Source organism: Schistocerca gregaria, chromosome 8 (genome assembly GCF_023897955.1).
Source record: "Schistocerca gregaria isolate iqSchGreg1 chromosome 8, iqSchGreg1.2, whole genome shotgun sequence".
NCBI classification, from domain to species: domain Eukaryota; kingdom Metazoa; phylum Arthropoda; class Insecta; order Orthoptera; family Acrididae; genus Schistocerca; species Schistocerca gregaria.
The window spans coordinates 169,084,726-169,111,821 of NC_064927.1; the positions used below are offsets into that span (position 1 = coordinate 169,084,726).

At 37.7% G+C, this 27,096-nt stretch overlaps 1 protein-coding gene across 2 annotated transcripts in view; it reads left to right on the forward strand.

Moving 5' to 3' along the window:
• Nucleotides 1-27,096, forward strand: part of LOC126284872 (fatty acid synthase-like) — a 364,243-nt gene that overhangs the window by 102,218 nt on the left and 234,929 nt on the right. For both annotated transcript variants that reach the window (XM_049984111.1, XM_049984110.1), the window contains exons 12-13: nt 9,143-9,225; nt 17,229-17,365. In XM_049984111.1, coding sequence (XP_049840068.1) covers nt 9,143-9,225; nt 17,229-17,365 — 220 coding nt within the window. The remainder of the gene's footprint in view (nt 1-9,142; nt 9,226-17,228; nt 17,366-27,096) is intronic.

Genomic DNA, 27,096 nt, shown 5'->3' on the forward strand with positions numbered 1-27,096 from the left:
TTCTCCCTCCCAAGCCAAAGAAGTGCACTTGCTGGTGATGGAGTTCTCCCCAAGAACCCCCCCCCCTCTTCTCCCCCCTCCCTTCCCTGCCGTCTCTCAGGCCAGAAGCCTACTGCCACAACTCAGGCACGGGGCGCACCACCTGTGTGCCCCGAGGGTTGCCCGCTGTCTCTCAGCAGAAGCCTGCTATCCTTTTGTGTCCTGCCCTCCTCCAGTTCTGAAAAACAAGAAGTAACATATGTCCCAGGGCAAAGCCCCCAGTGCCATCTCTCCTCTCACAACCTGAGTCTGACATTGACATCTTATTTATGGATGACCACTGACCAAGTGTCATTACCTCCCCTCAGCTTCTTTACATCGAACCGGGACTCTCGCTACACCGTAATCCAGCAGAATTGCAATGGATATTATTGTCACCTATGGAAAATGCAACACCTTGTTTCCTCCTATTCTGCATCCTGTCTTGTTCTTCAAGAAACACACTTCTGTGATGACCACTCTCTAGTGTTTTGTGGTTATCAGGTGTTCTGTCAGAACTGTGCTGACTCCAGAATAACATCTAGAGGAGTCTGCACTTTGTGATTTGCACCTATGTCATTACTGATTGGATCACCCTTCCTACCAACCTGGAAGTGATAGTGGTTAGAGTGGAAATGACCCTGGTGATCACTATTTTCAATGTCTACCTACCTCCAGTTGTGCCACTTCCTTGTGGTGAACTGTCTACCTTAATACAGGAACTCTCACTTCCATATCTCCTCCTTGGGGACTTCAGTGCACACTACATCCTATTGGGGAGTGCCACTTATATGGGTAGGGGTCTTCTAATTGAACAACTTATTGAAGATGTTGATTTGTGTCTCCTCAATGACAGTTCTCCTTCCCACTTCAGTGCCGCTCATGGCACCTTTACTCTTACCAATCTCACAATCTTCTTCCCTGCTCTTGTCAATTCCCTAATTTGTCACCCCATGATGGTCTTTCTGGCTGTGATCAGTTTCTGGTGATTATATCACTCACCTACTACTGCCAGGCAGACAGGCCCACACATTGGGCACTCCGCTGGGCCAGTTGGCCTTTATATACATCTGCTGAGCACTTTGACACCTCTCTCTCTAATTGCATTGATGCTGTCATGCAGAGTGTCTCTGTCACTATTCTTCATGCTGCTAGCACTGCCATCTTCCTATCCACAGGACCCCCCTGGCACCATGCTGGACCAATGATGTAGCAGTTGCTGCCAAGGACTGCCAACAGGTGTTGCAGTGATTTAAATGACACCCTTCACAGACCAACCTCCTCACTTGTAAGTGTTTACATGCTAAGACTTGCTACCTTATTAAGCAGAGTAAAAAGGAATGCTGGGTGGGCTACGTTTCCTCCCGCCTCTTCATTGCATATTTGGTCCAGGCTTCATGGTCTTCCGGGCTGCCAGTGACAATCAACTGTCCAGGATATTGTGCTCCAGAATGCTGTGTGCTGATCCATTAGCCCTTGCTGAACACCTCGCAAAACACTTTGCGACAGTATCGGCATCCTCTTCTTATTCTGCTAGCTTTCTCCAGCAGAAATGCTGAGTTGGAACAGGCCCCATTTGTTTCAACCCCACTAAGCTGACCCCTACAATGAACCCTTCACTGAATGGGAATTCTCATAGGCTCTTGCCTCTTCACATGACATGGTCTCAGACCTGGATTCCATCCATAACCAGACGATTCAGTTTTTGGATGTTACCCAGAGACAACATCTACTTAAGAGTCTTCAGCCACATTTGGCTTGCGGGTGTCTTCCCCTCACAATGGCGAGACAGTACAGTTATTCCCGTCTTTGAGCCCGGGAAGAACCCAACATCTCCTGACAGCTATTGCCCATGTACTGTGTAAACTGCTTGAGATTATGTTGGGTACACGAATCTCAGGTCCTTTTGTCACTGTACCAGTGAGGCTTCCAGGAAAGACAGTCTACAACTGACCATTTACTTAGATTGGAAACAGCAATCTGACAGGCTTTTACTAATCGCCAGCACCTTGTCACATCTTCTTTGATCTACTCAAGACATATGTGACTGCGTAGCACATTCACATTTTAGTAACCCTCCATGAATGGAGCTTTCACGACCCCTTCCAATTTTTATCTGATTGTTTTTATCCCACCAGCTCTTCTGGGTTCAAGTTGCCACTTCACTCAGCACCCCTCAGAGACAGGAGAACAGTTTCCCACAGTGTCCTGTGTTAAGTGTCATTCTCTTCCTCATATCCATCAACGGGCTTGTAATGTCTGTTGGTCCTCTGGTTACCCCAGCATTGTATGTGGATGATTGTTGCATGTGTTGCAACTCCCACTTGATACCATCTGCTGAGTGCCAGCTCCATGGTAACATCTGAAGGGCCTCTGCATGGGCCATCTTCAATAGCCTCCAATTTCCTTCCCCAAAATGAGGGATACACATTTTTGACATCAGCCCATAGTATACCCTGATCCAAAGCTTTATTTAGGCAACTAGCTCCTATAGAAGTTGTAGCACAGTCCCATTTTATGGGCTTTAGTTTTAATAAAAAGCTGACATGGTTGTTGCATATTTGCCACCTGAAGACTACATACATGTAGAAGCTTAATGCTCTCTGCCTCCTGGCCCACACATCTTGTGGTGCAGATTGTACTACTCTTCTCCTTCTTTATCATGCTCTGGTTTTGTACAGACTAGATTATGGTAGTCAGGTTTATGACTCATCAGCTCCTTCCACTCTGAAAATACTTGATTCTGTTCACCATTGTGGGGCGTTTCTGGCTATTGGTGCCTTTTGCACTAGCCCCATTGACAGTCTCCTTGCAGAAGCAAGGATTCTTCCTGTACAAGAACGATAGAGCCAACTCCTGGTTTCTTAAGCAATCGCCATTTGCTGATTCCCTGTCCTCTTTGCAAATGAGGGATGTCTACCTCCTGATAACCACCCACGGATGGGATTGCCAATTGGAATGCATCTCACTTCCCTCTATTGGGACATCCATCTCCACTCACTGAAATGTGCCCCATGTATTTCCTCCCACATCCCTCTTGGATGGTGCGTAGACTGCAGATTATGACCGACCTATTCCAGGATCCTAAGGTATATGTCGCCCCTGTGCTGGTATTCTGGTGTCTTGTATGTTCCATCCTTATAGAGTCCCAGGATAGTACCATCTTCTACACTGATGGTTGAAAGACAGTAGATAGGGAAAGATATACTTTCATGTCTCCTACTTGTTTAGAACACCATTTATTGCTGAGCTCATGTAGTGTGTTCACAAGAGAACTGCTGGCCATTAACAGGGTCCTCCACTTTGTTACTCAGGCGTCCATCCACAGTGTTACAATATGTATGAACTCAGTGAACAGCCTGCATGCTATAGACTGATGCTATTCTTGTCACCCTTTGGTCTCTACTATCCATGACCCTCTCTCTGCCCTTGGCCATGCTGCCTGCTCTGTTGTCTTTCTCTGGGTCTGAAGTCATATGAGCATCCGAGGGAATGGACTGTCTGACCATTTAGCTGTGGAAGCAGATACTTAACGTGATTCCCTTTCATGATTCCAGCTGCAAATATGTAGACCTATGTCAAATTTCTCTTTGCCAAAAAGTGGAATGATATCTGCTGTGTCACTGCTCTCAATAACAAACTCCACACAATAAAGGAGACTATTGTGGTCTGGCTCTCTCTCTTCTGGTCCTCTTAGAAAGTGTCAACTGTCGTATGCCATCTATGCATTAGTCAGATAATTCACAGATGGTTAAACTGGTCCTCAGTTTCCTGCAAGAAAGTCACTTTTATTTTCAGATGGAAGGTTTTGCATTACTCCTGGAACAGTGGCAGAGTGGTTGTGATTGAGTACTCTCTTCCTGTTTCCTCAGTCTGGGACCCATGACCACTCCCCCATGCAAAGACCATTCTTTTATCCCTGTGTTTTTCCAGTTTTCAGATTTGGTCTACTCTTTTATGCCTTCTACTGTGTGTTTTTTAACTTCCTCATTTTATAGTTTGACCCCTCTGATGTGATCCATACACTTTTAGCAGACCCTTTGTCTTCTGTGAGTAACTTGGAATCACGGGACTGATGACCTCACCATTTAGTCCCATAACCCCCATCAATTAATTAGTCAGTGATTGCATCTGCACATTCCATTGCCACAGTAGGCTAACATACAGCCCATAACTCTCTGCTTGCCAACCAGCATTGCTAAGGGGTCACACCATGAGTAAACCTTGCCACACAGGGAAGCAGCTAGCTGGTCATATACAGACTCATATGAACCAGAGTTCTTCAAGGATGATTTGAATGTTGTGTCTGACCAGCGAGTGTTGTGCTCAACACTGATCCCTGGCACTGTCGCTAAGGGGCCCACATGCATGGGGAATACAAATAACAATAAGTCTGTGCTGCTTTCCACAATCTTGTCCTCACTTGACTGTGATGGATCAGTCGTATGTGTGCTGTATATAGTTGACTTCTAATATAATACCTATATGTATTTATATGGCATCCTTTATTTGAAACCAGAAAGAGTGTGATCACATATTTTTTATGTTCTTCTTGACATCATTTTCAATGTTCTGTTTTGGAAATTACACCCAAAATTTTCAATTACTAATACTACATTGCGCAGCAGTTGAATAAAATCTGTCTCGTGCTTGAACATATCTGTTTCAGTTCTTTTTTAAGGTGTTACTTGTAAGGATTAAAAATATGCACATAACTGTAATTTTTATATTTGTCAAGTGGATTATTTTCATTCTACATTCTCCTACAAAATTCTTCTCTGTCTATGTTCAAAAAATTTATACCTGGCCTCTGACTTTTGCAGGTGTGAGTCTATCTGAAATCTAAATTTCAACATTCTTTGGCACATCCTAGTGTCTTATGTATTGAAATGTATGCCACCTGGCATGCCTTTGGTGTGGTTCCCATGCACATGAGTGATTCTTAAGACAGAGGCCAACTTGTTTTGAATTTAAGGTTTACTCTGATTACACATGAACACTCTCTCTGAGACCCCATCAAAATCTTAAATAGTACCTGCTCTTCAGGGTCATACTCCCCCATCTTCTGCACCTTGCAGTGCCTACTGTCATCGTCCGCTTCCATGGAAATTGTGTCTTATTGCCATGAAGACTTACTTCCTCTTTCACGTTTCTGACAGCCATCATGGTTTGTTGACCTATTACAGTCTCCACCTCGTATTGCACATGTGTTCCTTTTTTAACATTTGTCTTTAAATGTCATCTGACTGTACCTGTCCATGCTCAACTTTCCCCTCATGACCTGTTATGTTTTGAATGGAATATAGCACTGTAATACTGCTTGCAATGTTTGTAAGCTAGATACAGTCTCTTTTCCCCATGTATAAGGTGTATAGTACTATTTTGTCATTCTTCTTAGTATTTTAAATAATGAATATTTTTTGTGTGATTTACCTTTCACTGATTTTTGGGAGTTTTCCCACATTCTTAACTTATCATTGAAGGAGAATGATACATTTAAAAGGTTTTTGAAGTTAATAATCACTGTTCACTGTGTACCCAATATTGTGAGTTTTATTAATTTACACTTTGCCATGAAGGGCAAGATAGTCTTGCATGGATAGATACAATAGTTGTTGGTTTGTAATAGTTATTCTTTTTACAATGTGTGGCCTCAGTTGCTTGGGACTGCAGTCATGTGTGTATGAGATGCATTTGCGTGAGTGCATATGTGTACGTTTGTCATCTAATTTTGATGAAAGCCTTACCAGCTGAAAGCTACATTTGTGACAGTCTTTTTGTTACACCTATCTGCAACTCAGCGTCTCTGCTATATGATGTATAGCAACTTTCCTTTTCACAATTTGTTACACTACATCCTGGATTTTCCACTGTTTGAAAGATATTATTTATTCATGTATAGTTCGGATATATGGTATTTTCTTGTGGTTTAGGTATCTGACAAATTTGATAAAAATAATTGTATGTAAATTCATCACGCCCCCCCCCCCCCCCCGCCCCCACACACACACAACACAACAGAATATCAACTGTAACAGACCCCTTCCTAAATTCTAAGATCCCCAGAACGTTCAACACCCCCATCAACATTGATCTCTTGGAATAGGGAAGGATTATATAGGAGAATAATTTGAAGTTAGTAAAAAAATTATTCTGAAATTTGTTTTTGAATGCCTTTCAACCAACATAGCAGCATATATTACCACAGTGGCTACAGACCTCTGATAACACCACAGTTCTAGTGCTATGCTGAGTAATCCAACCACACATGTCTATAGGCAGACAATATGAAGTGGAGGAGAGTGGTTACATGGTTGTTCTAGCTGCATCCTAGAGAGCAGAGCACAATCCATTCAGTTCTCTTGTACTACAGGTTCCAGACTGTGCAGTGGGCTACCTACTATCTGCATCTACATCTATATCCATAAATCATGAAATGAATGGTGGAGGGTACGTCCCATTGCACCAGTTATTAGGGTTTCTTTCTGTTCCGTTCATGTGTAGAGCTTAGCAAGAATGTTTGTTTGAATGCCTCTCTGCATGCTGTAATTATTCTAATCTTGTGCTCATGATCCCTATGTGAGCAATATGTAGAGGATCAAAATATATTCCTAGAATCATCATGTTTAACTGGTTCTTGAAACTTTGTTAATAAACTTTACAGGTTAGTTTATGTCTATCTTCAAGAGTCTGCCTGTTCAGTTTCATTGCAGTGCAGTGTCCTTTGTAGAAGGCCACATTTACCCCATATCTTGCCAATGAAACAAAGTCAATTGGCTCTAATTAGTAATCATTGATATTGTAGTCATATGACACTACATTTTTGCATTTTCTGAAGTGAATAATTGCAGAAAGTGGAGAGAAGTAGTGCTGGAGAGGGAGCAGGGAAGGGGATAGGTGGATGGAGAACAGGAATAACAAAGGTTGAGGGTGGGAGGGATATGTTGTAGAAAGAGTTCCCACCTGCACAGTTAATAAAAGCTGGCATCAGTAGGAAAATCTAGATTGCGCAGCTTGTGGAGCAGTCATTAAACTGAAGTGTATCTTGCTAGGCAACAGGTTCAGCTAGTGAGTGACGAACTGTTTCTTGGCCACAGTACAGCTGTAGCCATTCATGTGGACAGACAGCTTGTTAGTTCTCATGCCCATGTAAGAAGCAGCACAGTGGTTGTGGCTTAATTTGTAGGTCATGAACTGCTTTCACATGTAGCCCTGCCTTTTATAGGACTGAAGATGACTGTGACAGGACTGGAGTAGGTGGTTGTTGGGGGATGTGTGGATAAGTTTTGCATCTAGGTCTATAGCATTGATATGATCTGTGAGGCAAGGGGTTGGGAGCAGGAGTGGAATAACAGCTCTGGCCTCAACATTTATTATTCCCAATCCTCTATCCACCTATCCCCTCTCCTGCTTCACTCCAGCAGTACACACACCTTCTTTCCCACTGACACTCCTATTAGTCTTTTCTCCCTCTCTACTTCTTCCCCCCCTCTCCCTCCCCACCCCTCCAGCACAGCCCCTGACAGTGCAGCTAGCAGCCCTATCCTGTTCCCACCACATCCCTGCATGCCCGCACAAGGAGCACAGTGTCTTTCCCCAACTCTATCTGGCCAAGCCGCCCCTTCCCCACCCCAAGCCACCGCCTTGCCCACACCCCCCTCCCCAGGAGATGGCTGCTCACACCAGACACAATCAATGTTGGGCTCCAGCACCCAGAAACAGTGGCCAAGTTTTGTGTCTTGTGTTTGTGTGAATGTGTGTGAGTGTGTAAGGACTTTGTCCAAAAACTTATTAAGCTTTCTATTTTAGTACCCAAGACTTAGCAAGCAGGAAAGCGCCAGTAGACAGGCACAATAAAACAACACACAAACACACACACAAAATTTCTAGCTTTCGTAACCAACGGTTGCTTCTTCAGGAAAGAGGGAAGGAGAGGGAAAGACGAAAGGATGTGGGTTTTAAGGGAGAGGGTAAGGAGTCATTCCAATCCCGAATCCCGGGAGCGGAAAGACTTACTGTAGGGGGAAAAAAGGACAGGTGTACACTCACACACACACGCACATATCCATCTGCACATACACAGACACAAGCAGACTATATATATATATATATATATATATATATATATATATATATATATATATATATATATAAAACAGAAAGAAACTTCCACATGGGAAAAATATATTAAAAACAAAGATTCCAAGACTTACCAAGCGGGAAAGCGCCGGCAGACAGGCACATGAACAAAACACACAAACACACACACAGAATTCGAGCTTTCGCAACTGGCAGTTGCTTCGTCAGGAAGGAAGGAAGGAGAGGGAAAAATGAAAGGGTGTGGGTTTTAAGGGAGAGGGTAAGGAGTCATTCCAATCCCGGGAGCGGAAAGACTTCCCTTAGGGGAAAAAAAGGACAGGTGTACACTCGCACACACACACACATATCCATCCGCACATACACAGACACAAGCAGACATATTTAAAGGCAAAGAGTCAAAGAGTGCCTTTGCCTTTAAATATGTCTGCTTGTGTCTGTGTATGTGCGGATGGATATATGTGTGTGTGTGTGTGTGTGTGTGTGTGTGTGTGTGTGTGTGTGTGTGTGTGTGAGTGTACACCTGTCCTTATTTTCCCCTAAGGGAAGTCTTTCCGCTCCCGGGATTGGAATGACTCCTTACCCTCTCCCTTAAAACCCACATCCTTTCGTCTTTCCCTCTCCTTCCTGAAGAAGCAACCATCGGTTGCGAAAGCTAGTAATTCTGTGTGTGTGTTTTGTTCATGTGCCTATATATATATATATATATATATATATATATATATATATATATATTGTTTAGAGGTGTCCAGTATTATGTTTACGCAACTGTATGTATTTGCTATAAACTTTTTTGGCTTATGTATACGTATTTGATATCATTATAATGTGCTTCATGGACATATAAATAAGTAAATATATTAACCATGAAATGAGAAACAATTGGTGCAACACAAATTTAAGCATACAGTTGAGCATTTTGTTTTCAAACATGTATTTGATTTGCTATCATTGGTATACTGATGGCTGAGGCAAAAGAAAGAATATATAAAATATGTAGTGCTACATTCTATGTTTCTCTTTTCAGCCAGGTGTGCTTTAAATGATGGGTCTGGACCAAGACAAGCTCGGACTATGACTGCACTTTATGACTCAGATGTGGATATAGATGTGAGTGTCTGAGAACTTTTTATCTGTTTTAGCCTCATTAGCATTCACAAGTGTAGTTGATATGACAGTTCCATTTGTGTGCTGTATAGTCTGACAAACAAGCTAGCTATCTGCATTAAAAGATGTAAGCATTGACATAATAGATCCTCAGGATGCGTACAAGATTGTGTTTTAATTACACATACCATTCTGAAGGAGTGATGATAGTCCAGCACAGAGTGGAGCTTAAACATTGTCCTGGCAGTCAGGCAAACAGTAAGCTCCGAGAGACACTGAACATGTGGGGGATTTCCCTGTTGCCAATATATATGGAGAGAATTCTCACAGAAATAAAATATGTCTATGTAAAAATCTTGAATGAAACAATGGAAAATCCAGGATGGTATGTAGCAATATTATGAGAAGGGCAGTTGCTATCCACCGTATAGTGGAGACACTGAGTGGCGGATATGCACAACAAAAAGATTATCACAAGTAAAGCTTTTGGCTATTAAGGCCTTCGTCAACAATAGACGTGTACACAGACACACACACACACACACACACACACACACACACACACACACACACACACACAAATGCAACTCACACACATGAATGCAGTTTCAGGCAGTGTGGTTCCATTTACATGAGACTGCAGTCGTGTGTGTGAGTTCAATTTGCATGTGTGTGTGTGTGTGTGTGTGTGTGTGTGTGTGTGTGTGTGTGTGTGTTTGTTTTGATGAAGGCCTTAATGGCCAAAATCTTTAATTGTGAAACTCTTTTTGTTGTGCCTATCTGTGACTCAGGATTCCGCTATGTGGTGGGTAGCAAATTTCCTTCTCATTACATTGTTAAAAATCTTGAATGTTTAATTTCATAGCATCAAGTTATTATACATTAATCTCAAAGATACCAACTTGAGTGCATAATTGAGCCCATCAATGCTTCAAACGTTTTTATATGCTAAAAACTATACAAGTTATAGCAGTGTAACTAATCGTCATTTTTTCCAATTTCCTTAACAATTTAATTGTGTGTGAACTTGAAGTGCTACAGACTCAAATCAGGTGGTAAGTGAAATATACTAGTTTATACAATATCATACTTTAATACACAAGATAATTTTTACAATTAACAAACAATTTTGCAGTCCCATCAAATTAAGCCAGAATATTCAATTCCGCCCAGTAGTTGTGTTATGAAGTCAGCACAGTGTCAGCTCATCCATTGCCTGTTACCCATCTGAGGATTAGGTGAAAGGTTATTGAAAGAGTATTCAGAATAAATGGTAACTTAATTTTTATTTTTATGTTTTCCTTGTGCAAAATGTTTCAATATATATTTTGCAATAATAAGGGAACCAATAGATTTATAACATAGTTTGTAAGGGGGCAAAGAATCACAACAAAGGTGGCTATCTTTATATACGTGTAGTTTTAATGTTTTATTTGCAGAATTTGAATGTTGGACATGAAATAATTTTCATTGTAATGAATGTTGCATTCAACATTAGCAACCATTTATAAGCAAGATGTTTCAGTGGCATGGTGTTTTTTGCTGTCAGTTGTGGTCATAATCAAGGTCGTGAATTTTGTAGTAGACAATGCTGGATTGAGATTTTTTGTGGTATATTGACAGCACTCTGTGTGAAAGACCTTAAATTTTATGCTGTGTGTTGAACTCTTATGTTAGTTCATCATCTACAGATGGTAGCTGTTCACATACTGTGAGAACTTCTAACTTCGTTGGTTAATTGGTTTAAGGGAGGTGAGTATTGGACACTGAAATGAGTAAAACATTATGTATTTCAGTGTGACACAATGTGCAGCAGTGAACTAAAGCTTGTTTGAATCAATATCTTGTGAAATAGTTAGCACTTAAATGAAACTAAATAGATATTTTGATTCAGATTTATTATCACTTTTAAATGACTGTGCAATCATTTAACAACCTTTAATTTCAGATTTTCATAAATTTATGGTGCCTATGGACGTTGAAAATTAATGCTTACATGTGATAGGCTCTTGTTATTGGAATTCACAGTGTTCAGATCTGATGTACTGCTAACTTTTCTACATGCATATATGAATCAAGCGAACAAATTGTTCACATGAAAACTGTTTTCGTTTTATTTCTTTTATCGTGAGGCTACCATTTACGAGTGAATTCTCTTTTATTTAATAAAATAAACTTTCTTAAATTTCAGTCATAAATGCTTATCACATTCAGTTACTAAACTAGCCTATTTTTTAATTTATTTGCAAATGTTATTGTATTTTGCTATTATCACCAGTTGCTAGGGCACTGAAAACAGTCTAACAATTCCACAGCCATGTTTCCTTACACATGTATTTGAGCCAATATTTCTACTAGGTTGCACATTTACTCGACCCTCTCCTATTGAGACAGCACCTCACACCAGTAATTTTACTAGTTGAAAGAAACAGAGGAGCTCACGAGTATTGGCCTTACATGTGCTTACTACTTGGTCCCAATAGCTTATGTGCAGAAATGGACTCTTCATGTTAGCCAAACACAGGAAACCATGGTGGCTATTGGTCATGCCTGGAAAATTTGGCAGATTTTTTATCATCATACTCAAACAGTACACAGTTATCTTAATAATGAAGATGTTTTTTGTTTCAGTATGCTGCATAGTTCACCCTATCTCTGTCAAGTCTTTTGCAATATGTTATCAAACAAAGTATTCCTGAGATACCAAAGCTAGAGTCAATTGCCTTATTTTTGTAAACATTGAAAACACAGTATGCTGGTTATTCAGTTGGTACTCATAAATATTCCCATATTTCCCTTGTTCTCCTTATGCCTATCTAACTCATATCTGTGTAAAAGATAGTCTATAGAAGATGAAATTCTCTCATCTGCTAATGTAGTGGCAAATAAGAAAAATGAAAAAATACCTATTAGAGTTTCCAACAGCAGTACATGCAGAAATCATAGAAGCATGTTAAGTTGATTTGTGGGATTAACTGCTGCTGTGCTACTCAGCTTCAAGTCAAATAATATGAAGTACATTTTATTTTCTTATTCTGCTTCCTCTTTTATATATAGGAGGGTGTGCTGAAAAGTAATGTTTCTGAATTTTTTATGAGAAAGTTCTTAAAGCTTTGTAAATAAAATATTAATGTTATTAACATTCTGTATCTTTATTTTTCATGTCTATGTATTTGCAGTCTTCTGCCACTAGAGGGCTCCAAATTGTAACATGGTGGCATGGAAGATTCATATGTTGGTGTTTGTGCAAACAAGGGGCTCCCTCTCCTTCAGCTTGACAATGTTAGACCACACATGATGCTGTGGGTTTACTGTCATTGATCATCTTCCATATGATCATGACTAGGCTCCATCCATTTTTCATCTGTTTCCAAATCTTCAAGAACACCTCTGAGAACTTCAGGACTTCACTTTGATAAGAGAAGAAGCAGTGGAAGCAGAGGCAAATTTGTGGCTCTGTGAACAAAGTCAAACATTCTATAGTGATGGTACCACATTGGGAGACTTGTATTTGTCACTGGGTGCCTGTATTGAGAAATAAAGATATCAACATGAAGAATAGAGATATAGAATATTCATACTATTAGTTTTATTTAAAAATCTTTAAAAGTTATCACATAAAAAATTCGGAGACTTTACTTTTTAGCACATCTTCATATATATCGTAACTGCACCTTAAGTCTTCAAGAAGTTTAAACAATTACTCTAGGGATATACTACGACTCCTTACATATTGCTCATGCAGTGATCATGAGGATAAAATTAGAATAATTACTGCATACACAGAGGCATGTAAACATTCATTCTTCCCGTGCTCCATACATGAATGGAACTGGAAGAAATCCTGATAACTGGTACAATGGGATGTATCCTCTGCCATGTACCACACGGTGGTTTGCCAAGCATAGATGCACACATAGATGTGTACATGTGTTTGTCAACTTTTCCATTTATTGATATATTTTAGATTCTTGTTATTGCAGTCATGTAGTTTTCAGTCTTGGACATTGTGATGAACAGTGTGATGCAATTAGTTCTGTGTCAAATTCATTAACTCAGAAGATGATTTGAAGGCTTCATAAAGTCATCACTAAGCAATAATCTTGAAGTAAACACTAAATCTTCAGGACTAACCTCCTATATGGTTTTGTAACCCAATTTTTGCTTTTATTTTAAGGGAGAAATTTTAAATTTTTAACTTTTGTTCAATAGTTGATTAATGGCTGTTGGATTCAGATTTGGGAGAATACTGATTGTGTATGTACTTATGATGTTAAAACAGTGGTGCCTTGCTTTATATATATGAAATTATCAGTCTTAAAACTTAATGTGATTGACTTTCCAATATTTACTTTTTGCATTGTTATTATAATTAATATTTACCTGTAATTAATCAAAAATATGAAGTTGTTGAGAGCCTTCAAAGGGTACCACTGTTAACTGCTGGAGTCAAGAGCTGGCAGAGTAGGCAGGCAGTGCTCTTGGTTGAGCATGGATTATGCCATACAGTGCAATATTGTTTGGGGTGTATGAATACTGTGAAAGAATATGAGTATTCTATAGTATAAAGAAAATGGGAGATGAGCTTGTGTTAGTGTATGGATGTATTTCAACACTTTGTCAGGCAGTCAGAATAGAAAGGTTTCAATTTATAATTAATCTAATTTAAGATTAAATTCAGGCACAGTTGAAGCTGCTTTGTTATTTCTAACAAATTGCACTAATAAACTAAAAATGGATTAGTAGCTTGGAGTGGATGTTTTGTTTTACTAAAAAATTTCAACGTGGTGTCTTGTAAATAATTATCAAACACAGTAGTTTTGTGGATTTCTAGAAACTTGTACTCACTTAATCAAATATTATTTAAGGGACAGAATACAGAAGGTTGAAGTTAATGATAATAAGTCTGGGTAGTGGCACGTATTGCCCCTCAGTGTTCTATACAAGTTTCAGTCTCATTGACATTAATGCTGTACCACAATAGAAGAGAGCTGTGTTCATCACATTAGGAACAGTAGAAAAGTTGAAATACTCCATAGATCAATGTTAATGTAAAGTCAACCCCTTTGGTGTTAAGACAAAATGTAGGATCCACATATAATCTGGAATCATAACATGCTTATGGAACCAGACATAAATACTTTTTTTCCTCTTTTACTTTGTTTAACAATTAATATTTAATTGGCTTGGGACTGTGACAGAGTAAAATGGCAGGCAAAAATAGTAATGAATCCACACATTCATATTAATATTTCAATACTACGATGAACAGACATATCTCTTATGACACTGAATACTAACACATCACCAGAAGAGTGGAACCAAAGTTTTTAAAGTGCAAAAGAATGCAATGGGGATAAAATACAGCATAGCACTCATGGATCTTGTAGATTCAATTATATAATTTTTGAAATTATGACTCCGTACGTTCAGAGAAACTGTTGCAGATATCAATAGTATCACATGCGCCACAGCTACATTATCAAGAATAAAAGTGACATACTTTCATTATAATCAGCAATTCAGTAAATAAAAAAAAATACTTTTATTAGAACTAAGTGCATATGAAGTAGATAATTTTTTACCTGAGATAAAGAAAACTGGATGATTGGAAATCTGTCTATTGTAATTGTGTAATTTATGTGTTACACATTTAGGGAACATTAGCTTTATGCATATTTTATTTTAATTATCTTCCCCTTTTGTATTTGTTTATATTAATAATGCGTGGACTTACTTCTGAGTGCTTATGCTAATACTGTATTGACACTTGCAATACCTCACATAAGTTCTTGGTTCTCTACAAATTTAACTATTCATTTATTTACCCATTCAACAGGTGAATGAAATTAATGAAGATTCTGATGTTGAATTACAGTAGAAAAGGAACTAAGTGTAAATAAGCACATAAACACAATGTTGAGTGGTGCTGCTTGGAGCCTGAAGATCATACACAATTGATGATACCATTAGATACAAACACTCAGATTCTAAATATGTATGTTTTATCTCACACACACACACACACACACACACACACACACACACACACACACACACACACACACACCTGTTCATATAATTAAATGGTATTAAATGAAATGCACAGACATTATGAATTATGTTCCTTTTTGAAAAATAGTTTTCTGTTATGTGCATTCCACTGAAGATTATTTTGTGCTACAATATATTACTGTTCTGATGCAGGAACTTTTTACAATGTCCATTATGAACAGCATTCCTATTTATAATAACAGATATACACTATGTGATCAAAAGTATCTGGACATCCCACAAAAAACATATGTTTTTCATGTTAGGTGCTTTGTACTGCCACCTACTGCCAGGCACTCCACATCAGTGACCTCAGTAGTCATTAGACATGATGAGAGAGCAGTATGGGGCATTCTGCAGATCTCATGGACTTCAAACGTGGTCAGGTGATTGGGTTCACTGTTTCCAATGTGATGGTGAAGTGGAAATGTGAAGGGACACATACAGCACAAAAGCGTACAGTCCGATCTTGTCTGTTGACTGACAGAGACTGATGACAACTGAAGAGGTTCTTGATGTGTAATAGGCAGATATCTATCCAGACAATCGCACAGGGATTCCAAACTGCATCAGGATCCACTGCAAGTACTTTGATAGTTATGCAGGAGGTGAGAAAACTTGGATTTCATGGTTGAGCAACTGCTCATAAGCCACACATTACGTCGGTAAATGCCAAACGATACCTTGATTGGTGTGAGAAGTGTAAACCTTGGACGATTGAACAGTGGAAAAACGTGGAGTGATAAATCATGGTACAAAATGTGGAAATCTGGTGGCAGGGTGTGGGTATGGCAAATGCCTGGTGAACGTCATCTGCCAGTGTGTGTAGTGCCAACAGTAAAATTCTGAGGCAGTGGTGCTACGGTGTGGACGTGTTTTTCATGGAGGGGCTTGCACCCCTTGTTGTTTTGTGGGGTACTACCACAGCACAGGCCTAAATTGATGTTTTAAGCACCTTTTTGCTTTCCACTGTTGAAGAGCAATCCGGGGATGGCGATTGCATCTTTCAACATGATTGAGCACCTGTTCATAATGCACAGCCTGTGGCAGGGTGGTTACACAACTATAACATTCCTGTAATGGACTGGCCTGCACAGAGTCCTGACCTGAATCCTGTAGAACATCTTTGGGATGTTTTGGAAAGCCGACTTCGTGCCAGGTGTCACCAACTGACATTGATACCTCTCCCCAGTGCAGCACTCCATGAAGAATGGGCTTCCATTCCCCAAGAAACCTTCCAGCACCTGGTTGAACATATGCCTGCAAGAGTGGAAGCTGTCATAAAGGCTAAGGGTGGTCAAACAGCATACTGAATTCCAGCATTAATGATGGATTGTGCCACGAACTTGTAAGTCATTTTCAGGCAGATGTCTGGATACTTTTGATCACATAGTGTAGCTGTTACTGGCTGAACAATTCCTGTGTTATTTCACAAAACAGGTTCATTCAAGCATACAATATAATTACTTTATTTATTTACTCTGTTACTTTTAATTTTTTGTGTTTATATCCCCCCCCCCTTCCCTTCTTCCTCTCTCTCTATCTCTGCTTCTCTCCATCAACTTTTCTGCTTTTCTCATAGTTCTTAGCTGCAATTTTCATTTCACTTCTTATTTCTCTTCCTCTTAATCAATGTTTATATCTCACACTCTCCTGCTGTCATCTCTGTACTGACAGTGACACAGTGTTACCAATGTACTATCTTTGACCTTCTGTCTATGATGCCTCTCCCTTTATGTGTGGTTGCTCTCTTCGTGACAATAGATGGGTCTCTCTCAGACTGGGGGTCTTGAGTTTCCTGCTTCTCTTCCGAGATCCCCAACTTATTCCTCTTTCCTCCTTGAGATAGGAATTATCAGTTCCAAAAGCTAGAGAAAGTTAGTGGAGGCCAGCCATTCTGTGTTTCTGTAATTACATAGTATTCTTAGGCAAATGTTCCATTTGTGTTTCAGGCAATTAAAAGCAACTATGAAAACTTCAGACCTCAAACAAAAGATATAATTGTCCTTGAAATATCACCAGAGAGCAAGCTCCCGAATTCTCTCAATATCCTTACTAACAGCCGAACCTTACTGCAGATTCTTGGCAGGTTAGTGTTTACATATTGTAATATTTTATGTTATTTGATTTATTACTATTGTGCTTTTCGAAACCTTTTCAGATAAGAAATAAAACTATTAGTCAGTAAGATGTAGAGAAAAAAAATGAAAGTATTCCTAAAATGTGTTCAAATCATTCCTGTGGTTATCAAATAATCTTTTTGTTGCAGTAATCATTGCAATTGGAATCAAAAGTCATGTTCTGCACACCTCAAAAAGATCTTTCTAACTTAAATGTTTGAGGCAAGCTAGATCATACAGTGACTTTTTATGATTTCCTATTTCTTTATGTACAAACAGATCACTGATCATCCACATAGCAACTGTACTGATGTAAAGTTCATTTATTATTGATGACTATAGGAAACAAAAGAAAATTTCAGAGTAGGAATTAAAATCCACGGAGAAGAAATAAAAACTTCGAGGTTTGCCGATGACATTGTAATTCTGTCAGAGACAGCAAAGCACCTGGAAGAGCAGTTGAATGGAATGGACAGTGTCTTGAAAGGAGGTTGTAAGATGAATATAAACAAAAGCAAAACAAGAATAATGGAATGTAGTCGAATTAAATCGGGTGAAGCTGTGGGAATTAGATTAGGAAATGAGCTGCTTAAAGTAGTAAATGAGTTTTGCTATTTAGGAAGTAAAATAACTGATGATGGTCGAAGTAGAGAGGATATAAAATGTAGACTGGCAATGGCAAGGAAAGCGTTTCTGAACAAGAGAAATTTGTTAACATCAAGTATAGATTTAAGTGTCAGGAAGTTGTTTCTGGAAGTATTTGTATGGAGTGTAGCCATGTATGGAAGTGAAACGTAGACGATAAATGGTTTAGACAAGAAGGGAATAGAAGCTTTCAAAATGTGGTGCTACAGAAGAATGCTGTAGATTAGATGGGTAGAACACATAATCAATGAGGAGGTATTGAAAAGAATTGGAGAGAAGAGAAATTTGTAGCACAATTTGATTAGAAGAAGGGATCGGTTGGTAGGGCATATCTGAGGCATCAAGGGATCATCAGTTTGGTATTGGAGGGCAACATGGAGGGTAAAAATCGTAGAGGGAGACCAAGAGATGAATACAGTAAACAAATTCAGAAGGATGTAGGCTGCAGTACGTACTGGGAGATGAAGAAGTTTGCTCAGAATAGAGTAGCATGGAAAGCTGCATCAAACCAGTCTCTGGACTGAAGACCACAACAACAACAACAACATATGATAAACAAATTATAAAGTAAAATCACATAGAGTTACAATGTGCATGGCCCATAACTGCAATTTAGAAAATGTATACACCTTTCTGAAACAGTTTTCCTTAAATTATTCTCCTCATACTTGGCCTCATCTTGTTTTGTCTAATGGAGGGATAGATTCAACTAGAGTAACTCTGATGCATCCTACAAATAAATTTATGCTATTATCAGTTGGTACATTTATACATCATTTATAAATTTCATATACATTTAAAATGTTTTCAGCCTGTTAGTCCATGAATTAGACCTGTTTTCAAACTGTGTCGTCCAGAAATGTAATAAGTATTAATGAAGAATTACATTTGATGATGAACCATTGAAGACCCATTTAAGAAAAAAATAAGTCCTGGCTATCAGTACTAGACTATCTTTAATATCACTTATAGCCAGTCCAACTTCTTCATTCTACACTTGTCCACAATAATTATTTTTAATGCAAGCTATTGCTAAGATATCAATCTACAGCTACTAGTGAAATTATATTTCCTTAATAGTCACTACCAGAAAGTCCACAAGACATCAGATATAAATATTGTACGTTGAGAACCAATATCTACAACACAAATCATTATAATCATAACACACTCCTTATAATTTATTTATTTATACAATCATAAACAATGTGTGTTGTGTGGATGTTGCCTAAATGTGTTCCTTGATTAAATGTGTATAGATATATGCAATTTAAATATTCACTAGTACCCTCAATTTAAATAAACACAAATAACTGCATACAATTTTCCACAGCTTATGTTTCATTCTCATACATCTTCAGTTCCTGTTCTGTTGTAAACTGTGACTTGATTATATTGTATTATATTTATCTGGCATCATGATATTGAGATCATTCAGAACACAATAATGCATCATTGTCACTTGTCACTCTGCACTATAATTGTGACCAGTTTGTCATATGTCACACAGGAATTACTTTAGAAGTTCCATGGAAAATACTTAATTTAAATCTGATGTTTCATAAATTCAAAAATGCTTTAGAAGCTGTTTAATGTCAACATGTTCCTACCTCTTTCTCTCTCTCTCTCTCTCTCTCTCTCTCTCTCTCTCTCTCTCTCTCTCTCTCTCTCTCTCTTTTTTTTTTTTTTTTTTTTTTTGGGCACAATTCTAAAAGATGTGTGAGTCTACAAAGTGAAATGTTTTCGTTTATATATGGTGAATTGTGTTTCATTACTTTTAAATTGCAATTGCATGGTTTGTGTACAGGAAACATATCAAAAATTTACATTACAATAACAGTTATTTTTACATTAATAAATAATAACACTAAAATGAAATTTATAAACAGCTCTCTCTCTCTCTCTCTCTCTCCCTTATAGGATGTGTAAGAATTTGTATTCAGCACAAATACCAGTTTATCCTGCATGAATCACCCAATGAGTAATAGCATTTCAGTATCATACTGCCTTCTTTTCAGTAGACCTAAATTCATTTGCATTACCTTGTTCCTTTTCAATTTGTTGTAAATTTTCATTCCTTTATATTTCCGTACCTGGGCATGCAATTTGAGGCTGTGGACATGAAACATAACTTTTCTTTGTTTCTTGTATTATGTGTGAACAAAATCACCCCCCCTCAAACAATTCTGGCTTGATATAAAAAAGATAATAAACCCATAAGTATATACAGAAGGGACAGTTAATATTTAATGTTGTTAAATAATGGGCGACATTATTTTTTTATGATTTGCAGTGCAGATATTACTAATTAATTTTTCTTGTATCTTGACTAGCCACTCTATGTATTTGAGCTTCCATCCAAGAAAGACCAAACCTAACATTTGATTCGAAGTAACTTGTATGTGCTACTTTTCATGTGAACGTGTTAGTTACAATTGATGATATTTGCACTGCAAATGCGAATCTGCTCAAATTGTTATGTAGGTAGGCAATAAGTGCCTGCCAGCTCAATTTTTTATCCAAATTCAATATTAAAAATTTTACTGAGTCAGTTTCTTCTATATCTTGGTTGTTGTGAAAAAACAACCTGCTCACATTTTGACTGTTTGGTTTTGAATTGTGTCATGTCAGTCTTATGTATGTTTAGATACACCCATTTAGCTACTAAACCAAGTTTCTAAGGTACCTGGGTACCAATAAATATTCAGTCAATTTTTCTGCATCATGATTTTCAAGTAACACAGAAGTATGACCTGCAAACAGAAGTAATGGAGAGTGATGTTTAATGGAAAATCATTTACATAGAGCTGTGCGGGGTAGCCGTGTGGTCTAGGGTGTCCTGTCACGGTTCATGCGACTCCCCCTGTTGGAGGTTCAAGTCCTCCCTTGGGCATATGTATGTGTGTGTGTGTGTGTGTGTGTGTGAGTGTGTGTGTTGTCCTTAGCGTAAGTTAGTTTAAGTTAGATTAAAGTAGTGCATAAGCTTAGTGCCCTATGACCTCAGACCTCAGCAGTTTGCTCCCATAGTCCTAACCACAAATTTCCAATTTCCAATTAACATAGAACAGAAATAGGACTGTGCCTAACAGGGAGACATGTGTGACAGTCATAAAGATTATTTTCCATGGAGAATGACATTTTGCGCCATTTAAAATAATTATAACTCTTTTTTTTGTTTGATAAGTAGGGTTTAAGCAGCTGTAGTTCAATGATTCAGATTATCCTTGTCAAATTTGTTAATAAGCAAGTCTTGGGTTATAGAATAAACATGTTTGGGAGGTTGCAGGTGATTCCTGCCACCTTATTGTTCTCATATAAAGATGCTAATGATATGATTATTTTCTCAACAAAACTGTTTACAGCATGTATGTTGTGTTTCTCTAGTAGGAAAACCAAGCTGATATGTATAGAATGATGGAACGTTTTGCAATGTGGTGTTGGATTTAGATAACATCAGCTTCTGAGATATTTTAGATATGGCTGGGAGAATTGATATAGGATGATAATTTCCCATAACCTCCCTTGATTCAGTTGGAAGGGTGGTTTAATTTTGGCATATTTCAGTACTTCCATTGATTTATTGCGTGAGTTAGTGGGTTTGCAATTATATTGTGAATTGTGAATTGTGTTTTATTCATCTCATGACGTACATTTGCAATCCATTTGGTTTGCGTACAGGAGACATGTCAAAAATTTATAAAACAATTACAATGATTTTTACATTAATTAATGATAGCACTATAATAAATAACAACACTATAAGGATATTTCTTGGAACATGTAACACATTGTACCCAGCTCAAATTTCCAGATTGTCCTGCATGAATTCATCCACTGAGTAATAACACTTCATTGTCAGTACCTCATATAGCTTTCTTTTAAGTGAACCTAAATTCATCTGCATCAACTTGTTCCCTTTTAATTTATTAAAAATTTTCATTCCCATGTATTGAGGTCCCTGGGCAAACAGTCTGAGGCGGTGGGTGGGGAGCATAAAATTTTCTTTGTTTCTGGTATCATGTGAATGGACAAAATGGTTTCCCTCAAATAAGTCGCGTCTGGAGTACAAAAATATAATAATCTCATATATGTATAAGGATGGCAGAGTTAATATTTTGAGTTTCCTAAATAATGGTCGACATGGTTCTTTGTGATTGGCAGTGCACATATTTCGTATGATTTTTTTCTGTATTTTTAGTATCCGCACTATGTTTGTCGAGTTACCCCAAAAAACAATACCATACCTAATAATGGATTCAAAGTAGCTTTTATATGCTACTTTCCGCGTGTCAATGTCCGTTGCAGTTGATAATATTTGCATTGCAAATGCAAAGCTGCTCAATTTGTTTGCAAGGTATTCAATGTGTGCCTGCCACCTCAAATTTTCATCTACTTTTAGACCTAAGAATTTGACTGAGTCAACTTCTTCTATAACTTGGTTGTTGTGTACAATCTTAATTTGCTCACATTTTGACTGTTTGGTTTTGAACTGCATCACGTGAGTCTTAGATATGTTTAGATTCAGCCCATTTAGCTGAAACCAAGTTTCTAAGGTACTGAGGGTACTGATCACAGATTTGAGAATTTTTTCTGAATCCTGATCTTCAACTAAGACAGAAGTATCATCTGCGAACAGAACTGATGGGGAGCTGATATTTAATGGTAAGTCATTAACATAAAAGAGAAATAGGACTGGGCCTAATATGGAGCCTTGTGGAACACCCTGAGTAATTTTTTTCCAGTCAGAAAAATAATATGCGCCATTTGAAGAAATGCTAACTCTTTGCTTTCTGTTGGATAAGTAGGATTTAAGCCATTGTAGGGCACTGCCGCCAATGCCATACTTTTCAAGTTTGTAAACAAGCAATGCGTGGTTTACGGAATCGAATGCCTTTGTGAGGTCGCAGAAAATTCCTGCCACCTTATTTCTCTTGTCTAATGACGTACTTATTTTCTCAATGAAACTGTTAACTGCATCTACGGTGTTTTTCCCTTGCTGAAAACCAAATTGATTGTTTAGAATAACAGAATATTTTGCAATGAAGTTTTGGATTTGAGCAACAGCAAGTTTTTCAAATATTTTAGATAGGACTGGGAGAATTGAGATAGGACGATAATTTCCCATGATCTCTCTTGATCCCTTCTTGAAGAGTGGTTTGATTTCAGCATATTTCAGTACCTCTGGGAAACAGCCCTCTTCAAAACATTGATTTATTATCTGAGCTAGTGGGTTTGCAATTCTATTGTGTACCACTTTAATAACTTTGGTGGGTATTCTATCCCAACCTGCAGATTTTTTGTTTCTTAATGTTAAAATAGCATTTTCTACATCCTCAAAAGAAACTTTTGAGAATTTTGTAAAGTTTTCAGAGTTTTTGCCTAGGCCAAAGGGATTTACTTTGTTGTGATAATCTGCTACATCTACATCAGATTTTGCTACATTTATAAAGAATTCATTAAAGTACTCTGGTATTTGAGTTGGATTTACAACAGTTTTTCCTTCAATGTCAATTTTTGGAATTTCTTGGTTACAGGCTTTAACACCTAACTCAGATTTAATGACTGACCACACAGCCTTTGTCTTATTTTTATGATTTAAAATTAACCTGTTGTTTGCCAGTTGTTTTGCTGCCTTGACAACTCTTTTAAATATGGTTTTATAGAGTCTAACATATTTAATGAAATTTATATCTTTATTATATTTTAGTTCTCTGTGCAGTTGCCTTTTCCTTACACTGGAAATTTTTATGCCCTGGGTAATCCACTTTACTGTATTTGTTATCTTATTGCTGCAGAGTCTAGGTGGAAATGTTTCATTAAAGTCTGCAAGAAAACTATTTAGGAATTTCTCAAAGTTTTTATCACTTGAGTTACCATAATCAAAAGGCCATGTTTTATCTCTTAGCTTCTCACTAAATGTTAGCAAGTTTTCTTTGCTAAAGTTCCTGCTCATATGGGTTCTTGTATGTGAAATGTTTGTGTCTGTCTGTGGCAGCTCAATAAACAATACATAATGATCTGAAATACCTAGATCTACACAAAATTTATACACATCTTCATATACATAATTAGTTAGAACATTGTCAATGCATGTTGCTGATTGCCCATTGTCCCTGGTAGATTCAAAGAAATTCAATTTGAAACCATATTTCTTAACTAAGTCAGTGAACCTTGAAGCTTGGCTACTATTACATGTGATATCAATATTAAAATCAGCAGCTATTACAACTTTTTTCTTTGTTTCTCTACAAAGGTCTTCTAGCATAATTTGAAGCTTAGATAAGAATAGTTCTGTTGTTGATGTCCCTGGAATTCTGTATATTGAGATTATTATAACATTTGCTAGCGAGTCCACTATTTCTACACAACAGCTCTCGAACACACATTCTTCATTTAAATAATTAAAACAGTTTCTGGTCTCATAATTTATGTCATTGTGTAGAAGTATACATGAGCCTCCACGTAACTTGTTTCTTCTACAAAAGCTACTTGCTAATCTGAAGTTCCCTATTTTGTTCAGAATTTTAATTGTCCCCTCAGTCAACCAGTGTTCATTTAAACAAACAACTTTAATATTTGCATATTCTGACAGAATGATTTCCAATTCATCTATTTTGGAGCTTTTATTATTAGAAGCATCAGTGTTTAAGCCATTTATATTCCAGTGGATAACATACCTACTTTGACTATTTCTTACAGGCTTTAGCATATTTCTTGCCAGATAATGGTTTGGTTTTTTCTTTCTTAATGCTACACACGTCTAGACCTGTACTGTCCATTTCCCTGTGAAAATCTTCTTTATCTCTTTTTTCATATGATGATCATCAAAAATAATGTCACACAGTTTTTTCCTTAGAACATATTTATTTTTAAAAGTTAGAATTTGGTGACAGTATCAACATTTCTTTTACTTACACTATTTTTCTCCATCATCAATGCCAGCATATTTTCCCTGTTGCTAAAAACTCTTATTCTGTGCTGTTAGTCATGCTTACACTGCATGAATTATACTCTTAACAGGTCTGGAATATGGGGTGGATGAGACAGTGATGGCCATCACCATATGTCATTGTGTTCCTGGGTTCTGAAATTTCTGTGTGGGTATGCAGTGTAATTCTGAGAAAGATTTCTTTAGGATTCATCTCAGACCAAACACATCAGAAATTGTTCATTAGTTCAGAGGCATCACATATACTTATTAATTAATGGCCTATCCTTTTGGCAATACATCCACAAGAATGGCACCATCACTGTCCACACAACTGTTATCATGACTCTACCAACAAGGGAACTGGCTTGAATGTCCTCTTTTTTGGTGATTGTGGGTAATGCTACTGGTGACTGCCTTTTTGTTTCTGGGTCAAAGAGATGCATCCAAGTTTCATCACCAGTAATAATCCTTGAATCCATTGGCCTCAAACTGCTCAAACAGTACAGACAAAATGGCTTGTCTTTGGATCTTGTGGTTTGTTGTGAACATCCTAGGACATCATCATCAGCACACTTTTGAAAGACCAAGAATCTCAATCACTGCACATGTACTTCTAATGCTCACCAATAATAAAGCCAATCTCAAGTTGTGATGAGCCACTCTGCAGGAATAATGGCATCTGCATGATTTACCCTGTTCGAAACAGTGACTGTGGCTGGATGACCCAAATGTGACTGATCATGAAGCTCAGTTTCCACGCTTCCTGCCACTCTCAACTCTCTTTATCTTTCACTAAACAAAACTCCTGTCAACTAAATCATTACCACACACTGCACACAAATATTTATGGATGTTCACCAATGGTTCTTTTTCCACAACCATTAATTCAGTTACAGCATGTTGCTTGTAATGGGTCTCTGACATGTAGACTGTGTTTGATCGGCCTACCACTGAGACATCATGGGAGTTCAGGAAGCCCATGCATTCATGTATGTAAATGGCTGGAAAGTTGAGATTTTAAGTTCTTTAAAACAATCCCTACACAATCCCCCTTGACAAACTCCTTTTACAGTTCTTATAACTCACTTCTGGATTTTATAAAGGTTTGCTGTTCTGCATTTATCAAAATCGTGTACCTCACTAAACTGTGAAAGAGTGAATAATATGTGCACAAGAGTGTTTCTATAGTTCAGTACTTCTAAAGCATTTTTCACATGTAAAAATATTGATTTAAGTTTTCCCTACATGGCTTTCCTATCTTAAGTGACTGTGTATTATTCAGCAATCACTGGAAGTGAAGAGCACGGCAAAATATCCAATTTCAAAAATGAATATGACATGTCTCAGATTAACTTTATGTTTATTTGTACTCTCAAGTAAAATGACTACTTGTATGAACAGCTGTTTATAAGAAACACCACAATAAAATCTCCACATGAATCCCAAACAGACAGCTTGAGCTACCGCAGCAGAATGAATACATATTTGACAGGTAATGCGTATTTCTCTTGTATTTGATGACATCATTAGTATTGTCACAGCACCCTCTTTTTCATGGTACACCCTGCACCTGCAAACCAAATGCTACAGCACAGAATAACTAAATGCCAGATACTGCAAGTCATGGTAAAGCTGCAACTGTTGAACCACCTTGAAGACACACAGTGTCCATCTATACCCATGTACAGCACAAACAATAATAAAAATTTTCAAACAGTTTGTTATCCTAAATTACTTAACTAATAAAAAATATTTTCAAGTGTTGTAAGCATTATTTATTAGTTACGTACCTGTTGACCAACACATCACTATACATAAGTGATATATTGCATCACAGTATCCATACTCCTATGAATTTTGTATGAGAGGCCTTTTGAAACATATAGCTTCCAAAGATAATTAGTTTATTAGATTCTTCATTGTTTTATCAAACAGTTGTCATTACATTTATATTCTGCCACTGACATACTTCATGTAGTACCTTAGTTTACCGAAAGACTCGTATCATCTGAAAAAATCGCTGAATTTGGTGTAGATAACTAGTGGCAAAACATTTATAAAATTATTTAATTTGATAGATAAAAAATCTACTCACCAAGTGCAGCAGAACACACACATAAAAGA